Source organism: Lepidochelys kempii, chromosome 1 (genome assembly GCF_965140265.1).
Source record: "Lepidochelys kempii isolate rLepKem1 chromosome 1, rLepKem1.hap2, whole genome shotgun sequence".
NCBI classification, from domain to species: Eukaryota; Metazoa; Chordata; order Testudines; family Cheloniidae; genus Lepidochelys; species Lepidochelys kempii.
The window spans coordinates 242,587,430-242,606,912 of NC_133256.1; the positions used below are offsets into that span (position 1 = coordinate 242,587,430).

At 42.2% G+C, this 19,483-nt stretch overlaps 1 protein-coding gene across 1 annotated transcript in view; it reads right to left on the minus strand.

Annotated features, from left to right (window-relative positions):
• OVCH1 (ovochymase 1) overlaps positions 1-19,483 on the minus strand; it is a 53,765-nt gene that overhangs the window by 1,634 nt on the left and 32,648 nt on the right. The window contains exons 21-33 of the mRNA XM_073321015.1: positions 19,234-19,338; positions 14,595-14,816; positions 12,247-12,372; positions 11,564-11,702; positions 10,657-10,796; positions 9,197-9,331; positions 7,959-7,994; positions 6,073-6,297; positions 4,916-5,089; positions 3,175-3,207; positions 2,656-2,881; positions 1,476-1,639; positions 129-227 (exon numbers count right to left, since the gene is read on the minus strand). Coding sequence (XP_073177116.1) covers positions 129-227; positions 1,476-1,639; positions 2,656-2,881; positions 3,175-3,207; positions 4,916-5,089; positions 6,073-6,297; positions 7,959-7,994; positions 9,197-9,331; positions 10,657-10,796; positions 11,564-11,702; positions 12,247-12,372; positions 14,595-14,816; positions 19,234-19,338 — 1,824 coding nt within the window. The remainder of the gene's footprint in view (positions 1-128; positions 228-1,475; positions 1,640-2,655; positions 2,882-3,174; positions 3,208-4,915; positions 5,090-6,072; positions 6,298-7,958; positions 7,995-9,196; positions 9,332-10,656; positions 10,797-11,563; positions 11,703-12,246; positions 12,373-14,594; positions 14,817-19,233; positions 19,339-19,483) is intronic.

The window sequence follows — 19,483 nt, forward strand, 5'->3', positions numbered from 1 at the left end:
TTTAGAAACAATGTGGACAATATTGGAAGCAAAAAATGAACTGAGTTGAAGGCAACAAGCAACTAAGCTCTCACAGGGCTCTGGACTTCAGGGTTTTCTTTAGTATTAGAAAAGTAACATGTACTTACTGCCCGATTCCGTTGCTCCCCATCCTGCTGTTAAGCATCTTGCATCAATGCTTATTTCCTCATCTCTATCTGGTAAGCAAATTATTGCTATAGAGTCTCCTGAGTAGAAGAGAATCAGGTCAGTATTTGGTATACCTTCCCTTTTTTTATTTAACCCATCTCCAGTTTTTCTAACCCCCTTTCCCCTAGTCACCACTTCTCCCCAAACCAAACAACTCATTACTCCATGAAACAAATCAGAGCACCATATGGGCTCTAGTTAGATTCCCTCCCCCCCCCCCCCCGACTGTCTGAAGGCCTGAAAGAACCATTTTAAAAAGGTCACAATTACATGAAATGTGAGTGTCTCACGATATTTCTCTGCCCAGTGACCATACCACAAGATGGCTGACATTACTTTACTTTGGTCTGATAAAGGAGTTGGGAGGGAGGGAGACTTCTGAAACACTGCGACAGAGAAACCAAGTTGGAGACTTTTAATTAGGCTTCCTGCAGAACTCAAGCAAGTGCACACTCCTAAGTCGGTGACAATTAACCCTGTCACGCAAGCAAGTCACAAAAAACTTTCACCAGTGGACCAGTCTCCCCTTAACTACACAATGATTCAATGGATTGAGGGAAAGAGATGTTTGATCTGCATTAGCAACAGCACACAAAGAGGGTGTACAGCGGGGTCCGCGGTTCACTCACTCTAAGTTCAGAATTAGTGGGCACTAACTCTGTTTACACCACGTTTCTATTCCACCAATACGTTGTTGAACAAGCTGTGACATTAGTATTTTTTGGAACAAACATCCCTGCTCATGAATTAAATCCCAGGTTAACCATGGATGGATATTCTCTGACTATCTCTACACAGCTAAGAGGATATTTGGTAGAGTGGTAAACACACACTATTCCTTTAAATTCTGAACCCTGCTAACTTGCTTTGTCAAACAAGATACTTTGCTTCAAAAGAAAGAGGTGCCTGTCAGTGCCAGAGAGTTATACATACAAATCTTTATGCAGTGAGAAAAAGGAAGGGCCCCACAATGGAAACTATGTACTTATTCTTGGTTCTTCTAAATTTAGAATTTTAAGTACTATTTACAGGAGTACTATTTACAGTACTATTTAATACAGGAGTCTTTCCACTGACTTCCCTGGGCTTTGGATCAGGCTCCCCATGAGCTGATACAGATAGCAGTGGTGTCCTAATGTCTATTGAAGAGAACAGTTATATTATTACATATATTTAATCAGACAGCATGTCTTGGATCAGAACCTTCTCAATGGAGCATGCCAATCCTGCACCACATACTTCAACACACTAGAGTTGTAATACAAAAACTGGACTCCAGATAGTACCTAGTTTGATGGGTTTCTCCAGTTCCAAGAGAGTGAGATCATTGCTAGAAGGAAATCCACTGAAGTTATAGTGTGTGTGCACAGCTTTCACAAGGACAGGGTTGTTGCCTTTTATGTTTGGCAGCAAATAAGTTTTCCCCAGAACTATCCTGTCTGTCTGAGCACTGGGCAAGGAAAAACAGAACACACATTTTCAGTTCAATTAAGAAAACAAAACCTCCATATACAAAACTGGCATAAAATTCTACTTAAGATAATGGATGAGATTTTCAAAAGCACCTATGTGACTTTGAAGCACAAATCTGATTGGTTTTCAATGGGATTTATGCTATTTGAAAATTCCACCCAAAACAATCAGAAGTTACCATATTGTAAAAAAAAATGGAGAGATCAACTTTCAATTTCCAAAATGTTTGCACTACTGTCCATGTGTACTTTTAAACAAGGCAGTCCAGTATTCTCAAAACTCAGTTTTAGTGACACTAATCACTATAGCAGAAACTGGAGTCTAGTTTTGCTGAAGTCTACACTGACACAAATATTCAGGCCACACAAGTGTGCCAAACCTTTCCAAGAATCATTCTGCATCTCTCTCTGTTACGGAGTCATGGCAGACAATTCAGCTCAATGCTTTTTTAATGAAATTCTGGTGCAACTGCCACAATCTCACCACCACTGAATAGTGAAGAGATCCCAAGGCATGCATCAAGTTAAGTTAATCCTCACATGTAGTGTAATAATTAACTCTTTGGCTTGGGCTGGTAGAAGCACCACACTAGGCTAGCCATACTATTATATGTGTAAAAGCAAACTTGTGGAGAGATCTATTAGTGCCAGAAGAAGTTATTTTAGGAGGAGATTTTCACTGATAATGGGAGTGATTACACTGCTCACCCAGTACCCAAGATGAATTAAACCTTAGTATCCACCACGTGCTCTGATGGAAGATCCCTGGAAATTGTATGTGTTGAGGAGGAGGAGGAAGGGGAATGTATAAAAAGGGCTGTAGCAACAGGGAGGAAGAGGAGGTAAATACACACTTCTGGGACAGTTGTGAAGTAAGAAGTAGTATGAAGTGGTTTTGCTTGTCAGGGAGCAACAATGATTTAGAGGCTGCCAACGTTGGCAGGCTAGCATGCGCCACTGTGGTATTGTTGTAAGGGTTAAAGACCTTGCCCACCTGAAGTTACAGTGTCCAGCTGTTAGGACCCACTTCTCAGCAATCAGAGAGCCTCCGCAGAAGTGCTCATTCTTGTACTGTAGACTAACCAGCCAGGGCCAGGACAGTTGAGGTGCTGGTCTGCCACCGACCACCCTTGGCTTGCCTGGCTCTTCTCCGGCTGCTTTCACATTCCTCTCAGACTTGTCCACTGGGAATGGATCCACCACTGGAATGCCACATTTGTCTGGAATTGGTTTCATTTTGTTAGTTATATTTTACTGGTTATAGCTTGACAAAGCTAAACATGCATAATAATCCAGACAGTGAAATATCAGACATGTGCTCAAACAGAAGAAACACCCTATCAAGAGTACCAAGATCCCCAAGTACATCTGGTGGGATTAAGGGGGGAGAGCCTGAAAAACTGGGTGAATCATCTGCTTCCCACACCATTAATTTTCTAATAGGTGTTTACTGTGGGAGGGGCTGGTGTGAGAGAGAAGAGATAGTTGAAACCTTAAAATGAACAATATTTACTTTCCTCAGAAGCTGTTAACTTAGTAGGTGGACCTGTGAGAAATTTAAGGGAACAGTCAGTTAAAAAATTCCTGGTCAAGCTGTTTTCATTGGCACTGCAAGTGTAGTGGAGGAAATTGTCAAGAACAGTAATGGACAAGGTGCATGAGAGCCTCTTTTTGGATCTCTATGGAAGATAATCTGGAACATTCCACAGGCCAGTAGTTCTGGAAGCATTTTTATAGAGGAGGTGCTGAAAGCCATTGAACAAAACTAAACCCTGTATATGATGGAAACCACTTCAAGCGAGAGGGTGCTGCTGCATCCCCAGTTCCAGCATCTATGGAACTAGCCTTTGGGTCACACAGCCTTGTGACAGACACCTCTGGCCTGCCTCCAGAGCCACAGGAGAGGCCACATCCCTTTAGTAAGAATTGTTGGATGAGCTCTTGTCAAAGAGACATGAGCAGACATGGAAGAGTTTATTGGTTTCCTGTGGGTGCAATCAGCATCTAGAGAACCATTCTTTCAGTTAAGCTTTTGGTGCGGTGGTCAGGACTATAAAAAAAGTAAAATTAAGTATTGTCATAAATATAAAGGGAAGGGTAAACACCTTTAAAATCCCTCCTGGCCAGAGGAAAAATCCTTTCACCTGTAAAGAGTTAAGAAGCTAGGATAACCTCGCTGGCACCTGACCAAAATGACCAATGAGGAGACAAGATACTTTAAAAAGCTGGAGGGAGGGAGAGGCAAAGAGTCTGTGTGATGCTTTTGCCGGGGACAGAACAGGAATGGAGTCTTAGAATTTAGTAAGTAAATCTAGCTAGATATGCGTTAGATTATGATTTCTTTAAATGGCTGAGAAATTAAGCTGTGCTGAATAGAATGGATATTCCTGTCTGCGTGTCTTTTTGTAACTTAAGCTTTTGCCTAGAGGGATTCTCTATGTTTTGAATCTAATTACCCTGTAAGGTATTTACCATCCTGATTTTACAGAGGTGATTCTTTTTATTGTTACTTCTTTTTTACTGTTTCTTCTATTAAAATTCTTCTTGTAAGACCTGAATGCTTTTCTCATTGTTTTTAAGATCCACGGGTTTGGGTCTGTGGTCACCTATGCAAATTGGTGAGGATTTTTTTTTAAACCAAACCTTCCACAGGAAGTGGGGTGCAAGGATTGGGAGGATTTTGGGGGGGAAAGACGTTTCCAAACAACGCTTTCCTAATAAAATAAACCCAGATAAACGTTTGGTGGTGGCAGTGGAAGTCCAAGGGCAAAGGGTAAAATAGTTTGTACCTTGGGGAAGTTTTAACCTAAGCTGGTAAAAGTAAGCTTAGGAGGTTTTCATGCAGGTCCCCGCATCTGTACCCTAAAGTTCAGAGAGTGGGGAAGGAACCTTGACAGGTATGTTAACCACATTCTCCCTCCACTAAACTAAGATCCAGTGTTCAGCCTTGTACATTAAATTCAGTAAGAATATTGCTATTTGATCCACTCATGACTGGAATTATGCAGAGGCCTGAAAATCAACACCTCAGCAACATACCTCTAGTAGTACAACTAACAACCAAGTCCATAGCTGAGAATGAAAACTGGCCATCATGGCATCCTCAGCTGAGTGTAGGACAATTCCTTCAGGAGACAGGTCACCTCAGCAGACTTGTATACATTCAAGTTTCCCTTCCTGGAGACCTTTACTACTATTTAGATACAAGAAGGCTATTTGGACTGGGAGAGAGAAAGCCCTACAGCATTACTTACATTTGCTTTCAAGTTCTATGCCACTTCTACTCTTCTGTGCTGGCCACCGATTCACCTCTTCAAACAGAATTTTAAAGCCTCTGTTCCCCACAGACCTGTCCGTCTTGAAATGTAGAGTCAGGTAGCTGCTGCTTGATAACAGGCTAAGAGACTTCTTTTGGCCACATAAACTAGCTGCAAATTATGAAGAAGTGAGCACTTACACAGTGACAAAGCAAATTTGTCTGTCAAATTGTGCTAAACTTATTCCTAGGACAGCCACATTTTTTAAAATAAAACCCAGGCCAATTATATATGTCAAAACATTATAATGACAATGGAGACTCCCAGGGTAGGAGTCCAATTACAGTTCTTTTGCTAGCTCTGCTAGGATCTTAAATGATTTGCCCAAAGTTATTCAATGTCTAGTGCTACAGTATGTGGGGATAATACTTTAAGTACAGGAGTATTTTAATATCCTTCCAGAAGAGGGTGAAAATATTTTTCTCCTCCCAAGAATATTCAGTTATGAGATGCTCTGGGCAGTTTGTTAGTAAACTGCTTGAGGAAAAGCTTTGACAAAGTCCTCCATATAGTTGTGTTTCACAAGACACAGTACTTCCTTAATCATCAAACTAACAGCTTCAGCCTCTAAGGGTCCTCTGTCAAAGCTGCAGAAGAAAAAGAAAAAAGAAGAGCCATACTCAAGAAAAGGAGACATATTCTAAAAGAATCCTACTCTGTTTATGCCAAAACAGTAAGACTACCTTCACTATTCAAAACATAAAGGAGTAGTATCTGTCCATGAACGGCATATTAGATCAGATGCACATATAGTATGTAGTGCAGCAGGTCATAAGATACACAAGACTGAGCAAAGGAACAATGGAAACAGAAAGATAGTGAGACAGCAGCTCCCTCTTACTGTTACACCCATAAACAGTTCTAGAGAGAAGACAGAATTCAAATTTCTTCAGGGTCCATCCTAGTCCCCGCCCAATAGGAACTGTAGAACAATTCCAGAAGCACTCATTACCTTTGGAAAACCTACAGTAACTCATATTTCCCTCTCCCTCACCTTGTTTAGTTCCCCACATAGAGAGATTGTCCCCACATCATATGTTGGCCAACTTCCCTGAGACAAGGCAGGAGAGAGAGAGAGAGAGAGATCAACACACCGAGCAGTCCTGAAGAGTTATTTGGACCATCATAGATGTTCAAAGAGTCCCAAATGCAGTCTCTTGCATTTTCTGTTACCAAGTCTCTGATCACAGCTTTCAATCTATTTCCTGAAGTGGAATAAACTGTCCAAGTGCAGTTCAGCATGTTGGGATAAGTGTTGGGGTAATTAGGAGATGTTATCTCAGCTGATCCAACTGGAATTAGATCCAAGATTGGACACCCTTAAAGAGAAAAATGAGAGTTTCAGAGGTTGAGATTTTGCCCTGACAGGAATCTGTCTTCTCGAACATTCATTACAAATGGTCTGAAAATGCTAGAGCTGTACAAACAACGGATTCTTTTTTTTGATCACTGGCATAACTGGGAGATGGGGAGAGTGATTTTTTTTTTTTTTTTTAGTCAAAGGAAGGATTTTGTTAGACCCAAAAGGAAAAACCATTTTCTTTTTTGAGTTTAGAATTTCAAAAGCAAAAATTGAACTAAAATTCATAATGAAGTCATTTTCAATAGTCGTAACAAAATGCTTTGATTTTTTCAACTCCCCCTCCCCCACTTCCACTGAAACAATTCAGTTAATTCTATACAAGTTTGCAAAAGGCCTCAGTCAACCTGAATCTGCTTTTTTATTTCCCCTCCTCCCCCCCACGCTGGAGGGGAAGGGGTGTGAAAAAGTTTCATCCAAAATTTTTTACCCAACTTTGGAAAAATCTTGATCCCCTAGGATTTTCTAACAACAAAAGCAAGCAGACTTATGAGTGAAACTTAAATTCTATTGGTTTCTGCTTGAACAAAGCTCCTGTTGATACTAACTTCTACCTGCACAGCAAACGTAGTTCTCTGCACAGCTTGTTATAGTGCCCTTAACAGGTATATTTAAAATAGGAGAGCTGTTCTAGAAGAAGGAAAAGGGACCCATCATTTGGGAAGTGTGTTGAACTCTGGGAAGAGCCAAAGGCCAAGCTATCTGAGATCCTACAACCAGTACAGTTCAGCCACAGAGTAACATTTCTAATTAGACCAGATTCATACCTGGAAAAACATCCTTGGGCTAAGCCCATTGAAACCAATGGATGTATTTCCTCCGTTTTATTTAGTAGAGTAGAGCAGGCTGCAGGGCTGAAATTTACTTATTTGTAAAATAAATTTTGCTCTTTATTTACTCTAGGCTTCTCCAAAGTCCTTTTGCTTGTAAGTTTCATTTATGTAGGTTGTGAAAGGACAGTCATTTTCAGTTACTTCACCACTAGTAATTGGGCATCACACACATTTAGATTAACACTAAGGTGCGGCATGGAGCTGGGTACATTTGGTGGGGCAGTGAGAGAGGAAGAACTGCAGGCTATTGGGAATGACATAGGGAAGGGTCTAGAAAAACTGGATGTCACACTAGGGTTCACATTTTCAAGCTTTAAAAAAAGTATGCTTCTTCTCCCAGATGTGTCACATATGGCATGACAGCCTACCCAGTTTAGCTAGAACTCCAGGATGCAAGGGCAAAAGCAGACAGAGTTCCTTTCCCATCACTCAAAATCTGAGGGAGCTGAGGCTGGCTTTGAGATTAGCTAAGAATTCCTTTATGTTCCAGCTACCAACACGTCTCTGGTCCTGTGTGGCAGCTCACAATGCAGGAACAGAAACAAAGCAGCAGCCAGCTAATATTAAAGAAACAGAACTGTGGACGTATCACCCAGACTGAATGAAGGGCAGTTGTTAAGGAACTAAGATGGCTAAATTACTGGCTACGTTCTGGTATTGAAGTTAGCCATAGCAGAGCCCCTCCCACAACCAAAATCCAGGAGACATTTAGAAAAGCTATTTTTGGTTTGATTGTTTGCATCTCCCCTCCCTGCATGGCTGCATAGAGAGCTAGAACTGATCTTACCTTTTTCAGCAGCTTTCAATTTTCCTAAAGCAGAACCTAAAATGAGAGAGTTACCATACTCACTGTTAAAGGTTAAACTCACCATACAAATAAACTAGGGTTTCTGAATGCCTCAATGGGTAGACAAGGACTCTTGAGTGATTAGGCATTAAGAACCATACTCTGACACAGTGTCAGGTAGTTTTCCCTATATTTACAGTAAGATCTGTATGGTCTCCACATACATAATAGTAAAACTCATTTACCAGAACTGATAGTATGCTTATATTGGATAGACCTTTTACATGGACAAAACATTCTGCTTGTTTTGTTATGTGGCATAACAAAAGGGGGCGGGGGGAAATTGATGGATTAGGTTGTTGTGGTCACAAAGTGATTTGCTTTCATGAAAAAGAGAAGTATCCTAAGGGACAAAGCAATAATTTTTCATATCTATGATGTCTTTGATCCCAGGGTATCAAAAGTTATTTCGTAGTAGGACAGTAGCGTCCAGTGTGCTAGGTGTTATCCTCACAAGGATGACAGTCCCTGCCCCAAGGGGCTTCCAATCCAGGGCTACAAGAGAAAGGTGATAAGTGATGAAGAAAAAAGTCAATTTTTTTTATCTATCATTTTCAAAAACTAGCCAACCTTAACTGTTGTATTAGTTAGCTAGTTATTCTTGTAGGTGCAGCAGAAGTGAGTCTTGAGGTGTGGGGGGTGGGGGAGGTGTTTGAAGGGGGAAAGCAGACTTGCATACTAGTTCAGGGGGGAGTTCAGTGCATAAGGAGAGAGGGAAAGGAAAAGAATGGTCATGAAAGAAGTCAACAAGTAGGGATGGTGACAGGAGTTAGTAGTTTATGCAGAGCAGAATGGGTGGGGTCACCGGAAGATACAGTACATTGGTTAGGCTGTTAATTAGTGACCTTCATTTCACAGATGGGAAGAGAAAATGCAGAAGTTTGGTGAATTGCTTGAATACCTAGTAAATAGTAGAGACTGGGCTGGAACCAGACTTCTGATGCTCGATAAGCCTCCTCTCTGGAGGAGATAGGATAAGCCTCTCTCTACTGTAGTGTTTTACATCTTCCAGATATTGTATGAAGATTTATTAAAAAGCTGCTTCTTTAGGTTTGTTTTCTTTTTATAAATGGTCACGAGACTCTCCTGCTATGTATTTTTCTCTTACATTTTGCATAACCTTCCTTTATACTCCACTCCCACTCCTTCACTCAAAACCAAATCTGCAACCAACTTACCAGGTTGTAGATCATGGAAAGAGTAGGTCAGAACAAACCCTTCTGTAGCCACTTCAGCACTGGATGTGAAGGTCAGCATCACCACTGGACCATCAGACTTTAAAGGATAGAGTGAAGTTTCCCCACAGAAGTTACCTGCCAGGTAGTAGGATTCCAACTGGTAACCATGAAAGGCATAATGCTAGGCTATTGTATTTTACCCAGACAGGTTATACCGCACCTCAGAAAAATGAAGCCTTAAACTATACCTTTATAAATACCTCATGTATCAGTGAGAAATGAAACCTCAGCCTGTTGAGCCACCTTGAGTTCATTCTACTCTGATTAACAGGCTGAGGGGCTTGTTTACACTTACAGAGCTGCAGCTGCCCTGGTGCAGCTTTAGTGGAGACACTACCTATGCCGACAGGAAACCTCCTCCTGTTGACATAGGTACTCCGCCTCCCCAAGAAGCCCTCCCATTGACACAGTGCTGTTACACTGGGGGTTAGGTTGGTATAACCTATGTCATTCAGGGGATGTGGAAAATCTACACTCCTGAGTGACAGTTACATCGACCTATGTTTGTAGTGTAGTGCTAACATAGAGCAGAATTCCAAATGTTATTGTACACGCTTCTTATAAACAAAACAGTGCCCTTTTCACAACAGAGAAAGTGCCCTTTGACTAAAACAAACCAAGAGGTAAACACACACCTGCTGTAACCATTAAAAGCTTTAGGGTATGGTGGTTGGGTTGGGGAAGATGGTGCTTTCAGACAGACATCTCTGATGGCTGAAAATTAACCGATCCTATAATCTTACACACCGGTCATGCTATGGCGCTAATGAGATTTTAGTTATTCTTCCATTTAAATGTTTGGACTGTTAGGGTTACACACAAGGGAGGGAACAGTCTCTTTGGAAGTTATTTTGTTGTTTAACAGTTTTCATATAAGACGCATTTTTATGTGGAGACCAATGGATTGATCACAGGGCATCACGTTCATTGGAGAATGAGCCACTTCAGTGCCCTGAAGGCTAGAACTGTTTGAGACAATGTATAATTAGTAGAAATTCCTTGAGGGCCCCATAATAGTATCTGCTGCAATTTATTTCCAGTTCAACTGTCACTTTCTTACTGTCATGCACAGCATTGTTGAGAGAAGCATCATCGGAAGCATTCCACATGCGAATGTGCATTTGTTCCCAAGATATTGAATGGCCAACAATTTGGTGACTGACACCTGCCTCTAAGGCAAATTTATTGTGAACAGTGAAACAATCAACCAATCCCATCTCTACAACAGAGCTACAGAAGTGGTTCCTAGAAATGGAAATGAAGACACTCCCCTAGTCAGTATTAACAGAAACAAAGTTGGAATTCTTCTTTTCATGTGGCAAATTGCCCAGTGGTCTGCTAAGAAAACTTGAAGAGTTTCCCTCTTCCACTCTCAGCAGCACCACAAGCAAATCTCTCACCTATCAACTCCTTGCTTGGCCCAAATCCTTCATACACCATCAGTTGTCCATGGCAATCAGACAGAGTCTTTTCAGTCCAGAAGGCCAGGAAATCAAGCCGAATGATGGATTTTAACGGGGCTACAATTCGCCAGTGGCAGCTGCAGGGCAAGAACAAATTCAAAACACTCATTAACACCCAATCACATGCACCCTACAACTGGCTCACATTTCCAAGGGATTGTTACTAAAATGGGGTGGAAGGAACAAAGAAAAGAAAAGAATTTGAGTCTGTTTTAAAAAACAAACAAACAAACCCCAGAAAACAAAGTGGAGATTCTAATCCAGGGTGGGATGTTGGTTTGAATCCATTTCTGGTATAGAAATTATGAATAATAAAATAAACTATCAACCAATTGATGAAAGTGGACATAAAATTATGACACTGATTCAGAAACAAGATGGACCAATGCCAACGAGGCTTCCTCGCTGCCTAACATTTCACTGAGCAACCACCCCTACTCACCGCTCCCTCCAAGTGGGAAAAGCTAGGGGAAGAAAGGGCTAGGAACTGCCCTTTTTACCACCTTGCCTGAGTTATTCTATGCCAGAGGACGGGGAGGGAGAGCCCCTTTCAGCATTTCATTTGACATGATGAATGGTTTCACCAGAACGATGCCAGATTTGGCCACTAATTATTAGAAAGGGTGTAGTAGCACTAGTCCTTCTGATCACCATGCCTTCACATGAGAGGCAGATAGGAGCCACAGAAGGTAATTGTAGAACCTGTTCAGTTTTTCAAAAGATGTGTATTGAAACACAGAAGTTAGATATGGAAGAAGTCATTCATTCATCCCAGATCATCCACAGTTTTGTAAAACCTAATTTAAGAGTTCCAAGAAACAGGATTAAACAAATTCACTCTCACCTGGTGGTGTTAGGATAGCCATGGGGATATCCTGGTGACTGGATCAATCCTTCCAGGTCTGTGAGAATGACATCCCTACAGTGTAACAATTCTTGGTCCACATCCTTGGGGCGTTTCACTGCCTTTCCAATCTTTGGCCCTAGAAAGAAACTTTGGGATTCAATTTGCGCCTGTCTTTTAAATACACTTCCACCAATGGCCCAGACAATACCACATGACTGCCCCTAGAAGATTAAAGTCCATGTAAAGAAAGCTGAAAATTAAAATGCCTCATTTTAAAATTAAAATTAGTCTGGAAAACAAATCACAGTTGGACAGCCAACTAATTTGATACCAATAGTGATTATTTTCCATTATTCAAGACATTTCTGCTTGTTATTTATGTTCTCTGTAAAAAGAAATATCAAAGCCAATTTTAGGGTCATTCCAGCTTTCTTCATTCTGTGTTTTTCTAATTTCTCATGTAGGACTCAGTAAAATGAGAGCTCTATTTTGGTGCTCAATAAGAACTCACTTGGTTCCCCAAGAAGGGAGTCCCCTCTTCTATATCCACCCCACTGCCTTCTGGAAGCAAGCAGAGTCCTGAAATTTTATAGGTTAGTTTGAAGTGGAGGTCAAATGGTTCAGCTCACTTTCTACCAGCCATCTCTCTATTGAGCAGTGCGTGTGTCACCTTACCATACCTTGGACTCTGAAGACCATGTACTCAATGCCAAAGGCAGCAAGGGTCAGAGAATGGAACACCACTTTCACCACAGGGCCAGGACTCAGAAAGGTCATAGGCGACTGCAGGACACCACATAGTTCAGCTAGGAGAGAAACAAACCCAAGCAAAAGGAGAAATATTAGAAACTGCTCTGGAGAAAAATCCTTTAAGTGCAACTTTTAGTTGCATAAATAGTTACAAAGTTAATACAAAAAGAAAAGGAGTACTTGTGGTACCTTAGAGAGTAACACATTTATTTGAGCATAAGCTTTCGTGAGCTACAGCTCACTTCATTGGATGCATTCAGTGAAAAATACAGTGGGGAGATTTATATTGATAGAGAACATGAAACAATGGGTGTTACCATACACACTGTAATGAGAGTGATCACTTAAGGTGAGCTATTACCAGCGGGGGAGGGGGGAAGCCTTTTGTAGTGATAATCAAGGTGGGCCATTTCCAGCAGTTGACAAGAACGTCTGAGGAATGGGGGGGAGGGGAATAAACATGGGGAAATAGTTTTACTTTGCGTAATGACCCATCCACTCCCAGTCTCAATTCAAGCCTAAGTTAATTGTATCCAGTTTGCAAATTAATTCCAATTCAGCAGTCTCTCACTGGAGTCTGGTTTTGAAGTTTTTTTGTTGAAGAATTGCCACTTTTAGGTCTGTAATCGAGTGACCAAAGAGATTGAAGTGTTCTCCGACTGGTTTTTGAATGTTGTAATTCTTGACATCTGATTTGTGCCCATTTATTCTTACACATAGAGACTGTCCAGTTTGACCAATGTACATGGCAGAGGGGCATTGCTGGCACATGATGGCATATATCACATTGGTAGATGTGCAGGTGAACGAGCCTCTGATAGTGTGGCGGATGTGATTAGGCCCTATGATGGTGTCCCCTGAATAGATATGTGGGCACAGTTGGCAACAGGCTTTGTTGCAAGGATAGGTTCCTGGGTTAGTGGTTCTGTTGTGTGGTGTGTGGTTGCTGGTGAGTATTTGCTTCATGTTGGGGGGCTGTCTGTAAGCAAGGACTGGCCTGTCTCCCAAGATCTGTGAGTGATGGGTCATCCTTCAGGATAGGTTGTAGATCCTTGATGATGCGCTGGAGAGGTTTTAGTTGGGGGCTGAAGGTGACGGCTAGTGGTGTTCTGTTATTTTCTTTTTTGGGCCTGTCCTGTAGTAGGTGACTTTGACAGAGCCAGAAGAGTACCCCAATCTGTTTCTTCATTTCAGCAGGTGAGTATTGTAGTTTAAGAATGCTTGATAGAGATCTTGTAGGTGTTTGTCTGAGGGGTTGGAGCAAATGTGGTTGTATCGTAGAGCTTGGCTGTAGACAATGGATCGTGTGGTGTGGTCTGGGTGAAAACTGGAGGCATGTAGGTAGGAATAGCGGTCAGTAGGTTTCTGGTATAGGGTGGTGTTTATGTGACTATCGCTTATTAGCACTGTAGTGTCCAGGAAGTGGATCTCTTGTGTGGACAGGACCAGGCTGAGGTTGGTGGTGGGATGGAAATTGTTGAAATCATGGTGGAATTCCTCAAGGGCTTCTTTTCCATGGGTCCAGATGATGAAGATGTCATCAATATAGCACAAGTAGAGTAAGGGCATTAGGATACAAGAGCTGAGGAAGCGTTGTTCTAAGTCAGCCATAAAAATGTTGGCATACTGTGGGGCCATGCGGGTACCCATAGCAGTGCCGCTGTTTTGTTAACTCCTGGAAATGGCCCACCTTGATTATCACTTCAAAAGGTTCCCTCCCCCGATCCCACTCTCCTGCTGTATAGGCAAACCTTTAGATACAAGTAGCCATTTCCCACGTTGGTTGAATAATGAAATCACTGGGGGGGGGGGTTATTTTTAGATCAGGGGTGTTTTATTGGTTAAAAACTAAAATCAGAAGCCATAAGTATATAACCCTATCATTATCATTGATACATTTCTTACAAAAGTGAACTGTAAGGGGGGGTTGTAAAAACGTTTTTACTTCAGGTAAGGGGTACATCTCCTGGAAAAAAGTCAAGAAACACGGACTTAGGCCAGAAAGTCTAATCTATTCAAATACTACACCATGATTTCCACACACCCTCCCTTGCCATTTGTACAACTCGATTAAGGGCCCGACTCTCTGCTGCTTTAAACTGATGCATTGTATGTTTGACTTATTTCTGTTGAGGTCACTCAGCAGAGAATAGGGCCTTAAAATTTAGCTGAAAGTAAATTCAGCCTGCAGCCAGTACAGTCACTCTGTGGAAACTGGCCAGTTTTAAAAAAGATTCAACATCCCGAGGAGAAAAGCTTCAGCTAGATGATTGATTACCTACTACTTTTCTTCCTCTTTGGCCCTCTTCATATATCCCTAGGAGCTCCACTTGGCAGTTCCGGGAGGCTGGTATTGACAGATGCTTTACTGTGAGCTTTGCCATGCCTCTGGGAGACATTCTGAGCACCCAAGAGCAATTCAAACTTCCCATGGAGCCTGATGAGCAAGGGGAGGAGAAGAAACCTCTGGGCTCTGTTAACTCCACTTCCAATGGACATTCTGCACAGAAAGAGCATATGATGGTCACAGAAGCACTTGGAAAGAGTTTTTGCTGCTCTACAACTCCTATTAGTTAGGTCTTAGATCAGAGATCCTAAAGGTATGTCTACACTACGAAATTAGGTCGAATTTATAGAAATCGGTTTTATATATTCGAGTGCGTGTCCCCACAGAAAATGCTCTAAGTGCATTAAGTACATTAATTCAGCAGAGTGCTTCCACAGTACAGAGGCAAGCGTCGACTTCCGGAGTGTTGCACTGTGGATAGCTATCCCTCAGTTCCCGCAGTCTCCGGAAATGAGATTCAAAAGTTGGCGGTTCTTTTCCTGTCTACCTGGCCAGTGCATCTGAGTTGAGAGTGCTGTCCAGAGCGGTCACAATGAAGCACTCTGGGATAGCTCCCGGAGGCCAATACCGTTGAATTGTGTCCACAGTACCCCAAATTCAACCCGGCAAGGCCGATTTAAGCGCTAATCCACTTCTCAGGGGTGGAGTAAGGAAATCGATTTTAAGAGCCCTTTAAGTCGGAAAAAAGGGCTTCTTCGTGTGGACGGGTGCACATTTACATCGATTTAATGCTGCTAAACTCGACCTAAAGTTCTAGTGTAGACCAGGGCTAAGAGGACAATATTGCCAATGGGAAATAGCTTGTTAGTACTGCATGTTACTGCTTCAGTCTTCTAGTCATCACTGAGACCCAGGGCACTAAATGTCTCTCTAGTAAGACAGAAAGTTTGCCCTCAGTTACAAACATGCAGTCCTTTGAAGCCAGTTGAAATGCACAGGTGTAACCGAGGGCAAATTTTTGCTTCTCCCTAATAAAGATATTGTATAGTCCCCATAATTTAGTATTTAAGCATTCCCCAGGTCTCTAGTGCCTGGAATGATAGAAGTGAAACACTCTGGTACAGTCAGAGGATGAGTTTTCAATGCTAAAAGGCAAGCACAGTGCTTTGCAGAAAGCCCCAGCAATCCAGCTACTAGAAGCAAGATGGGCAACATCCCCAAAGTGACTGTGTGCCCAGCTTGCCAGGCCTTTAAGAGGGGAGACCAAAAGAGAGTTAGCAAATCTGGCCTGACAGCTCATCCAAACAGCCAATGACTCAGGCCAGTCCCAGAGTGAACTGGGTATACAATGGGGAGAAACCTAACAAAGCTATCCAGCTCAAGCCTTCACATATTCATTGATCTGGACAGTTTTCCAGTGTGATGATTTATTCTTTGTCTGACACTGGTCTCTTACCAACCTGTCCAGCCTTAGGCAACAGGCCCAGCAAGTTAGTGGATGTTTTCTGGGAAAGCAAAGAACGCTTTCCCTGCTTATAAAGCACACAGATAAGGGCACAAGAAGAACAGAGCTGTGGTGGCTTGTGCTCCATGCACACAAAGGGGAATCAAATGCAGCATTTCTCAAGTGGAAAGAGACCAAATCAATAGGGAAATATTTTGAAGCATCTGTGTGAGTGTTGTAAACAAACAAAAAACTGCCAGTCAGAGCTGTGTCCCCCTTTAATCCTGTATACAATAGGGCTTTTTGCGTCCCACAGCAGTATCTTTTAAAAGCCATAATCTCTATGTAGTAGCGTTTGTACTTTGTCATTTCCTCCACCACTGAAGCTTGTGAAATCCCTGCTAATGCTAGCATTGACCTCACCACCCCTCACCCCAGACATTACGCATGAGCACGGAATGCTGACTATGGGAAAAAGTTTACAGTTCACAGCGTAGAAGGCTGGGTGGTTAGGCTAGGAACCCGAAGGAAGTAGCATGTACCCCACCTCTATTCTACATCTATGCAAATTAAATGACTCCAATGCTGAGGTCGCTATGCTGGTAACTGATGCTCTCTGTATGAAAAAGAGGTACTGCATTGCTAGCAACTGTGAGAACATCCCCACCCACTACATAAGAATGACCATAATGGATCAGACTACAGGTCCATCTAGTCCAGTATCCGGTCTTCCGACAGTGGCCAATGCCAGGTGCCCCAGAGGGAATGAACAGAACAGGTAATCAATGATCCATCCCGTCGCCCATTCATAGCTTCTGGCAAACAGAGGCTAGGGACACCATCCCTGCCCAATGGGCATTGATGGACCTAGCCTCCATGAACTTATCTAGTTCTTTTTTGAACCCTGTTATAGTCTTGGCCTTCATAACATCCTCTGGCAAGGAGTTCCACAGGTTGACTGTGCGTTGTGTGAAGAAATACTTCCTTTTGTTTGTTTTAAACCTGCTGCCTATTAATTTCGTTTGGTGACCCCCAGTTCTTGTTGTTTACTCCTTCTCATAACACACTTCCTTATTTACTTTCTCCACACTAGTCATGATTTTATATACATCTATCATAGCCCCCACACTGTCCTGGAGGCACCATTCTGTAGGGATATTTCAGTCTCTATGGCCATTCAAATCCCTGACCTCTGCTGAAACTATCAGCATGAGTGCCAGTTGTAGGATGACCAGATGTCCCAATTTTTCCACACTTTCTATCTGGTGACCCTAGCCAGTTACCATGGCTTAGAGGCACATATTGCTTGCCTGTGTTCTCTGGTAACAGTACGAGCGAGCTGAGCTGGCGGTAGTAACTCCTGAACAGGCTGGATTTTTTAAACAGTGAGCAATAGCACTTGGGACCTTGCCAAAGACAGCGTCTTGGTTTAAGGGTTCTTTTGCTTTTTCTCCTTCAATGCTGTCTGCTCATCTGTGGTAGAGAAGCTTTGTGTGTGTGTGAAGTGTGCGGCAGGTGGGAGAGGTTGAGTCAAGGGCCAAAATTGTTTATCATCATATTTGTATTACAGTAGCCTCTAAGCCCCAGCCAAAATTGGGACCCAGTTATGCAAGGTGCTGTACATAAGCACAGCAAGAGACTGTTTCTGCCCTGCACAGCTTGCAGTCTAAATAGACAAGACTGACAAAGGGTGGCAGACAGGAAATATTACACCTTTTACAGATGGTGAATTGAGGTACAAAGGATTCAGTGAATTGCCCAAGATCACACAGGACATCTGGGGCAGAGGCAGGAACTGAATCCAGTTCTTCTGATTTAGTCCAGTGCCTTAACCACAAAAGGATCCTTCTTCTCTGGATGTACTTGGGTCTGCTCTCATACACCCCATCCCCTCCAAAAAAAAAAAAAAAAAAAAAAAAAAAATAAAGCCAAGCATTCCCTGTGTCTCCTCCTCAGAGTACAGAGCCCTGAGAGGTGGTGCTTTAAAATCATGCACTCTGATTGTGTCCTTCCTCTCTCTCTCTCTCTCAAAGAAAGCTGTCCAAGGTTTATTCAATAGAACATTCTGAAAGCAGATGGTGCAAAATGCCTCCTAGCACCATGGATAAACGGAACTGCGTTTGGAGCCAAAAAATCTTAACTACGATGGGTCTTTCTGAAATCCTTGCTGACTCAGGAATGCAAAGGGTTAGTCCCAGTGCTGTCACTTACTTTTAAGATCACCTACAATAATGAGTAAGTTCCATGAAGGAAAATGTAGGTTACCTACATTAGAAACTGGTCATTACAGTAGAGGCTGGTCCATATAAAAGAGTTTTGAAAGTCTGCTACTGCTTTTATATAGGGGACTTGGTCCTTCAACTCAAGTGGCTGCATTCCGTGCCGTTAGCTCCAAAAGGAGCAGGTTCAGTCCCTGCTCTTGGCCCAAACAGGGTTGGTTACTCCCTAGTTTACCAGTTTGTGAAAAGGGCATTCTGACATTTACCTAACTTACAAGGATGAGGGTTAATTAGTATTTTAAGTCAAGCAAGTCATAATCCTGTGAGAAAACCTACTAGTTAGGGGCCAAATTCTTAGGAAAGAAGAAAATGGAGAATTTATTCTACAGCCAACTTTCAAAATATATTGAATCCCTTGGCCAACAGTTCAAGCAATATTAAAAGGAGGATGGAAATTGTTTTCTGATTGGCAGTTATGCTAGTAGTATGGGGCTGGAAGGGCACGAGAACATGGCGGCTGATATCAAATGGCTTAAAGTTCTAGAGTGGGGCAATGTAAGGAAAACAGCAAGAAGGTTTGTGTTTGTTTTAAAAAAGGGAAAAAAGTCACTGAGGAAAATAGCTTATGGTTGATGGAATTCAAAAGAAAACAAGTAATTTTGTTTGTTGCCCCCAGTTTAGACTCCTACAACGATAGATTCTCTTAGCTTGTCTGCACTAGTCTGGGAGTTAAAAGAGGATTATTTGTATCTAACCCTATGATCTCATCAATAGGCAATTGCAAGAAATCCACTGTAATTACAAAGTTTTTGGCCTTTATGCACTTTGGCAACAGTTGCCTAGCTTGACACCCTGTACCGTACTACCAAGCTGAATCTTGGTCCACCACTTTCCACAGGATACAAGGGTATGCGAGAGACAGACAAGCAGCACTATTAACTGAACACAGCTGCAGGAGAGTTTTTACCTTGTCTGTAAGCAGCTCCTGTTAGTTTTGTAGGCCGTTTCATTGGTGTCTGTGTTAAGGTTTCATGTCCATTCTTACTTACCTGAAGCGCATTTGGTTCAATCTCTGTAGAGAGAGGTACAACATGTCTATTACTAGGACAGTTTAATAAAGATGTCCTGGGCTATGTGTAATTTGTAGAGAGAGACAACTTTGTGGGATACCAGACAGTACCCATACACAGGATTAAGACATCCCACCAAGAGTCAGA